This window comes from Sinocyclocheilus grahami, unplaced genomic scaffold (assembly GCF_001515645.1).
Source record: "Sinocyclocheilus grahami isolate Dianchi unplaced genomic scaffold, SAMN03320097.WGS_v1.1 scaffold108.1, whole genome shotgun sequence".
Classification (NCBI taxonomy): Eukaryota; Metazoa; Chordata; class Actinopteri; order Cypriniformes; family Cyprinidae; genus Sinocyclocheilus; species Sinocyclocheilus grahami.
In genome coordinates this window covers 281,355-295,359 of record NW_015505287.1, presented here as the reverse complement: position 1 = coordinate 295,359, position 14,005 = coordinate 281,355, and the positions used below count along the sequence as shown (strand labels likewise).

General features: G+C 38.6%; 2 protein-coding genes across 2 annotated transcripts in view; one reads left to right on the top strand and one right to left on the bottom strand.

The window, feature by feature from the left end:
• Positions 1-1,523, top strand: part of pcca (propionyl-CoA carboxylase subunit alpha) — a 51,343-nt gene extending 49,820 nt beyond the window's left edge. The window contains 1 exon segment of the mRNA XM_016277041.1: positions 569-1,523. Coding sequence (XP_016132527.1) covers positions 569-637 — 69 coding nt within the window. The 3' untranslated portion in view covers positions 638-1,523.
• A 175-nt stretch (positions 1,524-1,698) lies between these two features.
• The window catches only part of LOC107588852 (E3 ubiquitin-protein ligase MARCH4-like), a 38,503-nt gene continuing 26,196 nt past the window's right edge, over positions 1,699-14,005 (bottom strand). The window contains exon 3 of the mRNA XM_016277093.1: positions 1,699-2,792. Within this exon, the coding sequence (XP_016132579.1) occupies positions 2,341-2,792 (452 nt within the window). The 3' untranslated portion in view covers positions 1,699-2,340. The remainder of the gene's footprint in view (positions 2,793-14,005) is intronic.

Sequence of the window (14,005 nt, the reverse complement as noted above, 5' to 3'; positions counted from 1 at the left end):
TTAAAAAATAAATACGACCTTGCATTGCGTCAATAACGTTTACACACTGCCTCCGAAACTTTCGTCCGTCATAAAAAAAATTTGGATCAGGTTCGATTTTCTGTGTTTTCGCATCCGTAGCAAGCGTTTTGATAGGAAAGAATGACAAATACGGGAAGAGAAAAAAAAACACATGGAAATTTCGAACTCCGTGTGCAAAGACCTTAATATTATCTCAGTGATTCTAAAATAATGCACCTTCATGCATCATTGTATTTTTCTTCAAATATCTCTCAAGGTTTGTAGAATCACTAAAGCATCAACATAGGTTGTATCCAAAAAGTCTTAAACTTATTCAAATCTAAATCTAATTTATAGAAAAAGTATAAATAAATAATTACTTTAAAATTACCCAAATATGGAATATTATGGAAGCATTAGTTAGTTTGTTAAATAGTTTTTTCTATTGTTTCTCTGGAAAGCTTCCTGCGTCCAGTGTGTTTGACTGACATTACTGACTTCAACACAAATAGCTTTTTCAGATGCAGAAATGTTGGACTTTCCTAATAAAATGTGTGTTAATTTTCAGGTGAAGAGTGTGCACTGTAAAGCTGGAGATACAGTCGGAGAGGGAGATCTACTGGTAGAACTGGAGTAGTCAGTCGCTGTGGATAAACAATCAAAGACACTAGTAGACTAGATGAATCATTCCTCATGGTTTTACTCTGATTTTTTACATTATCGCTATAATATATCCATCTCCCTGCAATCTAGCTGGATTCCAGTGAAGGAAATGTCAAAACACTTACACTCTCTCGTGCCTTGGCCCTCCGTTGGAGGTGTTTTCATTTCACATGGAACAAACCACAATTTGACATCAGCAGCAGTGAATGAGTTTGAACGCATCTTCAAATGCAGTCAGTGAAAGCAGTTGACATTCTCTCTACTCGCTGTGTTGATTTAGCATTGTTTAGAGGAAGTGCTGTGAATGTTTTGCATTGCTGCAACTCATTTTTAATTATAAGGTTATATTATGCAATGATTTTTCTGCTCCATGAATATTCAAGAATAATATAGGTCTATTCACTCATCTACAAATCAACAGTCCCACACTCGTCTATTTAAGTGTTTCCATAGAACTTGTACCTCATTTCTGTCATCAAATGCATTCAACTCAATTAGTGATTATTTCTGCACTTAGGTCTGTAGGTGCACTGTTCAAACACTTCATTTGCTTGGGCTTTAATTGTTCAGTCGTTTCCCCTCTTTCTAAAATTGTGAATCCGGAAGGAGCGGACCATTAACAGAAGGAGAAGGCAGATATGATTACTCAGAAACTAACAGACAGCTGTGGTCAGGCTTGGAGGAGGCACTTAGATCCACTTTCTGTCTGTACCTGTTTTGAGAAAAAATAAAGTGTTATAATAAAAATGGGATTAATGTAAACATTCCAAGTGCTCATGATTGCTTGAAGCCCTAGGCTTGGGAAGGAAACGCATGAAATGCATGATTTGATTGAATGCTGTGTGGCAGCAGCTATTTCCAGATGAGAAACAGACGCATACAACAGTCAAACCAGTTTGATTTGTCTTTTTTTAATGTAGCAACCTTTTTCTCTCACAAATGTAACAAATGTAAACAAAATATGTCAGTTGACCAATAATTTGCCTGAAATTGGGCCACTTTTTTGTAGTTTGGAAAATGTTCGATTGCTGCGAGTTGTCTCCACTGTAACGTGGTTTCCTGTTATTGATGTAAAAGACTGTCAAAACCAGAGAGGATTGATTTCGCTAAAAAATGTACTGCCTGTGAGTGTAAACACAATAGTTTGCTTCTTCAATACCACATTTGGTTTGTTAAGAAACCGATTTAGACTTGCTTATTCTCGCAAGTAACATTAATAATAGGATTTTAGTAATGTAGTAATCGTAAAATTAGTGTGATGTTGCGTGTTTTCCATACAAACACGTTTGTTCTTCACTCTGAGATGTTCGAGTTCAGCAGTGGCTGTCGGTGTAGAAACTGGATTGCATTGTTATGGTTGTGCTTCAGAACGGTCACAGCTCTGACTGTGGCCTTAAGCTGACGATAAACTCATTACACACGCGCGCACACACTCAGAGACCCCACCCCACTGACCTTTGACCTTTCTCAGTTGCTCACATTTGAAACCTAATGGCCATAATCTTTCCTGTAGCCACTGTGAGAGAAACTGCTTCCTCCTCGTTTTATTCAATACTGTAAAAAATAGAAAAACAAACCTAGACTGCACTGGATCTTCGGGTAACACTGTTCAATTCTCCTCAGTGAATCCTTTCTTGTAAATACGTCACATGCAGAGATTCAACCGTAAACTAGGCCTCACACTGTAGTGACTCTCATGACCAGTTCGCGGTTGCTGTTGCTGGTCTGTCCGCGTGGCTCCTGGGGCCTCAGGTGGTGGCTGAGGAGATGAAGGATGTTGTAAGCACAGTGGTGGTCTGGCAGTGAGGGTTGCTCATTGCTGGGCTCAGACGAGTCCTGCGGCTCTGTCGTGGCACCTGCTGCCAACGGGACGGAGTTTGTGGTGGGGGTTGCGGTGCCCGCCGCTGCAGCCATGAGGGAGGATGTGGAGGTGGAGGCTTCACCTTCCGTGCCGGTCGGCCACATCCGGTGCGTCAGCGGCAGAGAGAGGGTCCGGAATGCAGCACAGGTCTTCTGATGCTCCTCGTTGTCTTTGACCTTGTCGTAGTTTAAGACTTTCCACTGCTGATTGACAGCCTGCCAGCGGTTAAAGATGCGAAATACGGAGGGACCTTCGTGGACAATCAGAGCTAAAAGAGAAGGACAGATGGATTTGCTAAGTGAGGGATAATGTACAGTCAGACAGTGTCATGAACAAATGGTCTGCCTAGGAAGCCATTCCATTTGGTGAAAGACTTTTTAATGGGTACTTAAAGGAAATAAATACTTTTATTCAGCAAGGGTGCATTCATTTGATCAGAAGTGACAGTAAAGACATTGCGAATAAATGCTGTTCATTGAACTTTCTATTCGTGCCGAAAACAAGTATCACAGTTTCCACAAAAATATGAAGCAGCACTGTTTTCAACATTGATAATTCTAAGATTTTGTTTTTGTGTGTGCAGCAAGTCAGCATATTAGAATTATTTCTGAAGAATCATATGAGTAAAAGCTTTGCATCTCAGGAATAAATTACATTTTACTTGCAGTATACTCGCATAGAAAAAAATGCAGCCTTGGTGACAAACAAATGCAGCCTTGGAGAACAGAAGAAACTTCTTTCAAAAACATTCAAATAATCTTATTAAACTCACAGTTTGGACAGTAGTCTTTGTTAATAACAATTCATGTCTTTAAATTATATGCTTAAATCTTCCACTTTTTTCTTCCATTTTTTTCCCCACAAAAAAATCATTGCAGTGTACAAACAAGCACCCAAGTACTCGGAGGTATTTTTTTGATAGGCAACTGGATACATAACTCAGCTGGCAGCAGTTGAGTTGTTTCTTTAAACTTAAGAGTCCATGATGTGATATGAGAGACATGAAAAGTAGGGCTGGTTTCAGATGTCTGGATAACCGGAAATACCACACTATTTAATGGGAAGATTGACCAATCAGAATGTATTCCACAGAGCCGTGTAATAACTAGTGGCTAGTTACTCTAATACTAATACACATAAAACTTCACAATACATGGAGTTCTATTTTATTTTATTTAAAAACACTGAAAGTGAATACTTGTAGTTTTACTGAATTACATTTCCCAGGCTAAATAATTATACTTTTTACTCCTCACGTTTAATTTAGCTTTCCAAAGTGCATATTTCACAGGTCATCTTGACATTTTTCAAGCCAACTGGATTAACATTTAATAATAATACTTCAGATTCAAATTCAAAATAACTACTTCAGCGAACAGTGCACCATTTTTTCTGTATTTAATTACTTTTGGCTTTTCATAACCTCTTGAATCCAGTGTAATTACACTATTAGCAAACAGGGAGTGTCTTGCGGCAACAAGGTTAATACAGACATTTTCCCCACACTTACAGAAAACATCTCAGTGATCTCATGGATCATGAAAATGTGCAGTGCACAGTGAGGAACAGGTGTTTTGGAAAGTGTTAAGGTGTTGTCAGAGTGATTTCTTTGTACTTTTATACCTCCGGCTTGGTTTAACTCACACCATTGTATTTGTTTCTTCAGAGGTCCAAATAGAAAGACAACAGTGATCTGCATTAATATTTTATGTGATACTGGGTTCCCCTCTGAATGTCTGCAAGAACTCTACACTTCATTTTTACACATACGCCAGACAATTTTTTCCCCATATTTCAATTTTCACTCTCTGAGCTCTGATGACAGTGAAGCTCCCTTTTTTTTTTTTACAAACCAGCTCTCTGCGAGTGTTAGATTACGAAGGCTTGTTTCTGGTGGAGTTGAAAGCGATCTCGGATGGTTGTGAAAGGCTAGTGCCCTCCCTAGAGCCCTGAGGTTCTCCTCTCACTCTAGCTGCTCCAGAATCAATGAGACAGACCACTAACCGACGTTATCACTGTACACTGCAGACCACTAAAACAAGCATCGTGTGAGAAGGTATTAACAGTTTTCAATCGACTTTTCTACAAGAGCTTAAGCCAAAGCCCCAACGTTGAGAAAACTATACATGCACTGAATTTGTTTCAACGTTTATATCACATCAGTCACATTTGTTCGATTAAATGTGGGGAAGAGCGCTAATCCTGGAGTTGATGCTGTAGTGGTTACTATTATTAGCTTTATTGGAACAGATAACTGAAGTTTCAGTACACAGGACAGAATTAATGTATCCACAGTGGCATTTATATGCAGCAAATGTGTACGAGTTGAAATTAGGTTGTGGAGGAGTTTATTAGCGTTTCATGAAGATGCCTATGGCTGCTGCAGCCTGATTTTCAAGACCCTGTCTTTCTCTCAGTCACTCTTCCTAAGTTGGACCGCACATCCTCTCAGTACAAGGAGAGAATGCGAGACGTGTATTGATTTAACACGCACACATTTTCCTTTAGCTGAGAGGATAGCTGAAGGAAATTCTCAGGGCAAAGCTTGAATTTTAAACAGCAGTTTATTCTGCTGTAGTACGGGATTTTTTTTGGCTCCCAACCAGTCCCACAGTGGATGGGAAGAGGGCTCGGCTGTGAAAAGCCACTTTGCCACCTGTCTCTTCTCTTAGCTTCACTCTCAATTTTGTTCTCGTTCTCCTTCCTTTTTTTGTCCCCATAGGGCTTTCCTTTCAGATGAATCTATGTTATGGGAGATGATTTTAAACCAATGACTATAATTAGGCACAAAATTCTGTCATATTTCAATATTAAACCGAAAGCTGTTGAGCAAGATCGCATCCCACCTAAGCAATATTGAAACGAACCACTATTGGGTGATAAATGATAAATTGCAAATTTGTAATGAGACTTCTTTAAACGCTTTATTATTTATTTATTTATTTATTGCATTCAGGCTTGTAAAGCCAGAGGTCCGGACCTCTGTAAATGTTTCATGTTAAAAAATAACATTTGTTCTCTGAATGACTAATTTGCTGTTTAAAACTCCTCTCATGAATGTCTGCATGTATAACTCAGTTTAGACAGTTTGCAAGAAAGTTTAGCATCCGTGGTATGAAAATGATCGCGGAGCGAACAAGTCTTTAGAGACTTCTGAGTGAGGCCGTGGGCACAGTTGCCAGATCCAGATATTATAAGCATTTTTGTACTTGTCTTTTCCACTTAAAGGAATACTCCACTTCCAAAATAACAATTTCTTGATAATTTACTCACCCCCATGTCATTCAAGATGTTCATGTCTTTCTTTCTTTTTTGAGGAAAACATTCCTCAATTTTTCTCCTTATAATGGACTTTAATGGTGCTCAATGGATTGAGGTTAAAAAGCAGTTTCAGTGAAGCTTCAAAGGGCTCTAAATGATCTCAGCCGAGGAATAAGGGTCTTATCTAGCATAATAATTTTTTTTTTTTTTACAATTTATATACCTTTTAACCTCAAATGCTCATCTCGTCTAGCTCTGCAATGCGCATGCGTACTCTGTGCACTCTGGTTCGAAACAGTTAGGGTAGGTCGAAAAACTCCCATCTCATTTTCTCCTCCAACTGTGTCTACTGAACGTAAATTGCGTATGCTGTTTTGTGTCAGCTGCGCCACGCGGATATGCTGTTTACATCGTTTGCGCTTTGATTTGAACGAAAACAACGTATCCGCGTGGCGCAGCTGACACAGAACAGCATACGCAATTTACGTTCAGTGGATATTCTCCATAATGGCGCCAGGGTGGAGATTACTCCTCCTATCGGAGGAGACGAATTGTTGAATAAAGTAGTTTTTTTTTCTTTTGCGCACAAAGTATTCTCGTAGCTGTGTAAAATTACGGTTGAACCCCTGATGGCACATGGATTATTTTACCGATGTCCTTGCTACGTTTCTGGATCTTGATCGTGTAAGGAGCCTTGCTGTCTATGGGAGGGTCAGAGAGCTCTCAGATTCCATCAAAAATATCTTAATTTGTGTTCCGAAGATGAACGGAGGTCTTACGGGTTTGGAACGACATGAGGGTGAATAAATAATGACAGAATTTTCATTTTTGGGTGAACTATCACTTTAACCCCACCCCACCCCAGCCCAGACCGCACGAATTATGAAACCCTGGCTACGCCCATGATTGCATTGTCACAAAAAGTGACAGATGTGGAGCTCTAACTATTGATAGTGAACCCTATTAATATATCACTTTGGATAAAACGGCTAAACTATCTTAGAGGATGACACTCTCCTTACAAAACTTATTGACCATATAAAAACTACAGCAATATTCACAATGTTGTTGAAACATATGTTGGCAGCAAATTTATTAAATCCATGCATTCTAGAAAAATATAAAAGAGGATGGATGTATGGATAGATAGATAACACATTAATCTCTGTTGTAGCTTATATTTTTGAGGAATTTTTATACTTTGCACTGCAGCACTTCTCTTGGTACTGCCAGTTTAAGATGTATTATATATGTTACAATATTATTTGTTATATTGTATTACTTATTTGTAGGGTTGCAAAAAGGTGGAACATTTCCAGTAAAGTTCGGAAACTTTCCAGGATTCTTTTGGAATCTTCCAGGGACTTTTGGAAATTTTCCACCCCTTTGCAAACCTACTTATTTGTAACCCCAGACACAAACTGTGGACTTTCCTTGCATTTTTAACAATGCTTTTTGATGGAAATATGCATAATTCTGTGAAATAGATTTTAAACTTGGGAAAAAAATACTTTAAAAAGATGAGAGTTCAGTTTGCTGGTAACTGAAATCATCAGCAATTTTCCAAAATACTGTATAAACACAAACTTTGGATAAAAGCATACATTGATACAAAAGCATACCTTGTGATAAATTGCTCGTAATATTCTTAGAGGACCTGATGCCCCTTTCTGTCGGGAGTGGAAATATTAAAAAGGCTAATGTTATTCCCAGTGATGGTGTTTTCAATGAAACGATCGCCTTTAGGCATTATCTCCATTCTCTCCACCTAATCAGACAGAATGGACTCTTGTTTCCTCTTCCTCCCAGTCTGGTTTCTTATTGAGACAGAGCGATACATCACGATGAGAAACTCTTGAGGAGCTCTGCCATTGATCTACAGCACACGCACGCACAAATGGATGAGCCACTAAAACAATCCCGACATCACTATTGTTCAGCTCTGTCCCATTCACCCTCTCTCTTTTTTCTTGCAGTAACACTTACCCAAGATAGCGCTGCTCTGAGAAAACCTCATTATTCCCTCTGAGCCACTAGAGAGACAAAACAGCCATTCCACTTCAGGTTCTACAGCTTTGTGATGCCCATTTATACTGCAGGCACTATGCGGCAGATATTTTACATTGCAGCTGTCATTTGTGGATGGCTGCAGTAGTTGTCGCTCTTGCTGTAATTTCCATTTGACTTTGTCCGATCTGTGAGCTGTCTAAACCTCGTACATCACACTGAGGTTCTAGTGCCAAGTGCTTTGTCCAATACCTGTGCATTTATTCAGATGGTTACATTCATACAGCAGCAGGATGCAGTTATTATTGGTGAGTATAGTTGTTCATATGCATTTTTGCTTTGAGACAGACTTGAGATGCAGTCACATCAGCAAAGTTTCAGCAAGGTTTTGCAAGCAAAAAGGTCAATTTTCTATTGTCAAAAGATTTTTGAAGGAGCTTTCTTTTGGTCACTGCAGCAAATTTGATAGACCAAATAAGCCCGATGCAAAATCTGCATGTGGATCTTTAGCTCTTATGCAAAATTCCAGATTGCATTGATTCCTATTGAAATGACTGGATTTTGTTGACAAAAGATGCCTGAACAGTGGTAAATGTGACCGCCTTTAATATATTCACATACTTAGGGGCTTTTTTAAATGTTGGTTCAGTTCAAATCAATAACAGTGTTAAGTTCATCAATCTGCAATTAGTTCAGTTCAACTATAAGCAGTTCTGCAAAAGGCAGCAATGTCATTGTTCTGTTCAAGTCAGTTCATTGTTGATTCAGTTCAGTTCAATACCAGTGGTCCAAGCTTAATTTTTTAAAGCTACGAGAATGCTTTTTTTGTGCGCAAAGAAAACAAAAATAACTTTATTTAAAAAAAATTATCTTCTGTGTCAGTCTTCGATGCATGTTCACTACAGTTCAATGACGCATGCTTGTGTATTCCTCTGCTTGTAAACAAGACGCAGCGCATCCGGGTTTTACGTCCGAGCGCCAGCTCCTGCGTCAGCAGCACCTCACGCATGCGTCGTGTGAATACGCTACAGAGACTGACACAAAGAGGAAATTGTTGAATTTTTGTTTTCTTTGCACACAAAAAGTATTCTCATAGCTTCAGAAAATTAAGCTTGAACCACTGATGTCACATGGACTTAATGATGTCCTTACTACCTTTCTGGGCCTTGAATGTGTCAGTTGTGTTGCTGTCTATGCAGGGGCAGAAAGCTCTTGGATTTCATTAAAAATATCTTAATTTGTGTTCCGAAGTTGAACGAAGGTCTTATGGGTTTGGAACGACATGAGGGTGAGTAATTTATGACAGAATTTTCATTTTTGGCATTTTAAGCATTTAAGCACAATAAGCATCCTTGTTGATAAAACTGTGCAAAAGCCCCAGCTGGTCCTGGAATGACACAATCATAGCTGGCCATAGGGATCTGCACCGGGGGGTTATCTAGTCACTGAGGTCTTCTCTGAGGATCTGTTCTGAGGGCTCGTCTCATCAGCGTACAATATGCTGATATGAATGTAATCATTTTAATTGCTGGAAGTGAATCGCTGCATGACATATAATTTTGTCAAATTTGGCGTACATGTTTGGAACATTTGCACTACATTCACAGCAGATAGATGCAAGTGCCAGTTAGTGTTGACGCTTCGCAAACAAAACCCAAAGGTTCAAAAACCTAAAGCACAAAAGTGAGTCAAGTAACACTATTTCTTTTGACGCAAACATACCGCGGTTCTGACCCAAAAATACAGTGTGAACAGAATTCATTTTAGCCGAAGTCTGGCTTAGGCCAAGCATTCGACCCAAGTGTGTGACTATCAAATGATTCTGTTCATACACAGCTTACATAAGCAGTTTGAATGTGTGAATGTTCTGAATGTATACAAATGAATAGCTAATGTTAAGGCCATTTTCTGTTCAATGCCTCAAACAGTGATAATAAATATCAAAAATAGTGACTTCCATAACGCTGGAAAGTCTCATTACAGTTAACATGATGTTATTTGAAGCTCAACAGAGACACAAATGCATCCATTATCCGACAGTGGCTTCGAATTCTTAAGTGTAGAGCGAAGCATTCAGCAGGGACCCAGGCTACAAAACTGATAAAGGCTCAGATGGAAGACAGTTACTGGAATAACTCATACCCCACTGGAATATATGAAATACCCACGTCAAGTGTGTAAGCAGTGTAGACTGGTTATACAGTAGTAGCAGTGTATGATATGAAATTTTGTTTTACAGTGTGATTCCATTCACCCAGCACAGCTCAACCAAAATATTAAATTCAGGTGTGAGCAAAGAAAATTTAAAGTCCATTTGTCTATACAATAAATTAGTTACTCTCGTTTTTAACATCAACATACACGTATTTGAACATACTTAGCACTCTAAAATGTGACTGACTGCCATATTCTGCTGCTGTGTGAGTAGTTTCCTAGTTACTGGCATCTCTCATGGTTTGAGTTATCGGAGAGACAGAGCTAAATGTTTGGACAAAAGAGAACAGAAAAAGAACAAAGTGGATGTAACTTGAGAGTTTTTGGCTGCATATCCAAAATAAAAATTACATTTTTTTCGTTATCTGTTGTGATGGTGACAGGCATTGCTCAGAACTGTGGTCACATTTACTGCTCTGCGAAATTTAAATGGTGAAATCCAGTTATTTCGATAGGAATTTATGCAATTAAAAAATTTCACTCACAATTGACAATGCTTGTATGTAAATAAAAGCTTAAATTAAATCTGTTCATCATAAAGTGATCATGTCTCTTCAGAAGACTTGGATTAAACAGCTTGATTATTATGAATTACTTTTACAATGTTTTTATGTACTTTTTGAAGCATGAAAATGCTGACTTTCAATGCATTGACAAAAATATTAAAATATAGTATATTCAAAATATCTTCAGTTGTGTTCCAAAGATAAAGAAAAGTCTAATTGGTTTAGAATGACACGAGGGTGAGAAAATGAACTAACCCACCATTAACTTCAGATTTCAGTTTTTCTCCCACATAGTTTTTATCTTTGTTGTTCTCTAATACTTCAGGAAAAGCATTAGTGAACTGTTTTTTGGTAAGTGATGCTCTAGTTTTTGCTGCGGCATTCACAACCCCCCTATCTTCCCTGAAAGTGGTTTTGTTACAGCAATGCAACTCTAAGCTGTTCAGCTGATGCTTAATTGAATCACAATTTTATCCTTTAATTAGGAGCACATTTCTTCTGAGAGACAAAAAGACAGATACAATGTGTGTGCGTGTGTTATTTACTGCCTCAATTGTATCCAGATCATGAGGGAGCAGTGTGTTTTCTCTTATAGCGATCACTCCTTAAGCAGGCCTCATTAGACTCTCTGTCATTGTCTCGCCTTTCCTCCAGAGATCAAACTCAGCATATCCTTGCCTGTAATACTTTGGACCAGTGACAACATATTACCAGTGTTGGGGAGTAACTAGTTACATGTAACGGCGTTACGTAATTTAATTACAAAATAAATGTAACTGTAATCAGTTACAGTTACTAAGAAAAAATGTGTAATTAAATTACAGTTACTTATGAAAATGTTAACGATTACAAAGGGGATTTACATTTGAATATTTACACACATCCACATACAGATTTAATTGATTTATTTTCCAAATTGCACTGACTACTCTGAGACATAATTTCCGCGATGCGGAAAGCACAGACTGGTTCGTAGAATCCAGTCATAAAAACGGAAGTCCTATAGCCTAACGCGGACGGAATATGCCACATTTTGGACGAATAAATCAAAAGTAGGTAAGTACACTTGAATCAAAACACGATATGGACTAGTGTCTCTGAATATTAAGCCGCGAAAAGACAATATATGAGTCCTGCACGTTCTGCGTGTCTGTGGAAATCAGGCGCGGACTGGCCATCGGGAGAACCGGGACAATTCTCGTTATTAACTATTTTAATATTATTATTGTATAATTGCCTGCCGAATGTACTAAAACGATTATTTCCGAATTCACCATTCGATAATTAAATCTCTAATAAATCATGAATCGGTTAGTCGTGACTGGCAATGCTTTGCCAAACAGTTTGGATCAGAGTAATCAATGCTAGAGAGAGAATGGAGTGGACTGTGGAAGCGCACAGGTGGAGCAGAGAAGCAAAACTACTGTTCAGGGTTCCAAGTGCAGGTCAATTTCATCTGTAAATATGCTATTGCACTTTTATCTTTGTTTACTTAGCTAAGCAACAGCAGCCCGTTGCTCATCAGTCATCCCTCAAAATACTGTATAAAGGACATTATTGTCTATTGTAATGTTACAGTAGTCATTTAGCAGACAAATAATCATATTTTCTAATAGGTTTAGGGGGAGCTAAGGCAGACAACAACACAACCCTTACAAAAATGAACAATGATTTTACTATAAATCCAAAGACAATACTATTGTCAAAGCATGGTAACCACAAATTAACCATGGTTTTTGCTACATTAACCATAGTTTAACTATGGAATTTTTAGTAAAAAATAAATACAAATGGTAATCCATTTGCCAAAAAACAACAACAACAAAAAATATGGTTACTGTACTTTTACTATAATAAAAGCATGGTTAATTTGCAATTGGTGGCTGACTAAATACTTTTTTGCCCCACTGTATATTTTATGTATTTGTACAAATTTGTATTGTGACAGCCAGTGTATTGTGGCCAATTTGAATCGGAAGTGGCATCTATGCAGGAATCAATTTCAAGTTCTCAGTCTTTCAGTCTTTCCCTTGCTAGGCATTTTATTCAGTAGATAATGTACATAGAAAACGCTTGATATTAAGTGAAATGCAGCAATTACTCATGACTCCCTGTGGCTTGCCTGAAAAATACAATCCTCTCAGTTCTGCTTGTACATTCTCCTGTGTTTTAAAAAGAAGTGGGCTTGTAATTCAACATGTCTTATTCACTTTCAGCTGATTCCAACATACAGTGCCTTGCAAAATTATTCATACCCCTTAATTTTTTTCACGTTTTGTTATGTTGCTGCCTTATGTTAAACTGCTTTAAATGACTTTTTTTCCCCACATCAATCTACACTCCATACACCATAATGGTAAAGCAAAAAAACTGTTTTTAAAATCTTTGCAAATTTATTAAAAATAAAAAACTAAAATGATTCCATTGCATAAGTATTCATACAGTTCTGGGACAGTTGAAATTTAGCTCAGGGGCATTCATATTGCTTGTAGATGTTACTACACTTCAAGTGAAGTTAACCTGTGGCAAATTCAATTGAATGGGTCTGATTTGGAAAGGCACACGTCTTAATAAAAGGTCTAACAGCTGATAATGCATATCAGAGCAAAAATCAAGCACTGAGGTCAAAAGAACTGCCTGTAAAGCTCAGAAACAGGTTTGTGTCAAGCCACACATCGGGGGAAGAGTTCAGAAAAAAAAATCTGCTTCATTGAAGGGTCACAGAAGCATGTCGTCTCTATTACCCTTAATGGAAGAAGTTTGAAACAACCAGGACTCTTCCTAGAGCTGGCCTCCTGGCCAAACTGAGCAACTGATGGAGAAGGGCTTTGGTTAGTGTGGTGACCAAGAACCTGATGGTCATCTAGTTGAGCTCCATGATTATATGTGGAGATAGGAGAAACATCACTGCAACACTCCACCGATCTGGGCTTTATGGCAGTCTGGCAAGACTCAATCCTCTCTTCAGTTAAGACATGAAAACACACTTGGAATTTACAAAAAAGCACCTAAAGGACCCTTAGACGCTGAGAAACAAGATTATCTGGTCTGATAAACCTCAATTCTAAGCATCATGTTTGAAGGAAACCAGCTCTGCTCATCACCTGCAGAGTACCATCCCAAAAGTAAAGTGTGCTGGTAGCAGCCTCATGCTGAGGGGCTGTTTTTCAGTAGCAGGGATTGAGGGACTCATCAGAGTAGAAGGAATGCTCAGTGCAGCAAAATATAGAGATAGCCTTAATGAAAACCCAGTCCAGAGCGTTCAGAACCTCAGACTGGGCAGAAGGTTCACCTTCCAACAGGACAATGACCCTAAGCACACAGCAAGAGTGGCTTATAGACAACTGTGTGAATGTCCTTGATGGCCCAGCCAGAGCCTGGGATTGAACCCAATCAAATATTTCTGGAGAAACCTGAAAATGTGCATCTGCCCCCATCCAACCTGACAGAGCTTGAGAGGTGAACAGGTGAGGTGAAGAATGGCAGATAATTG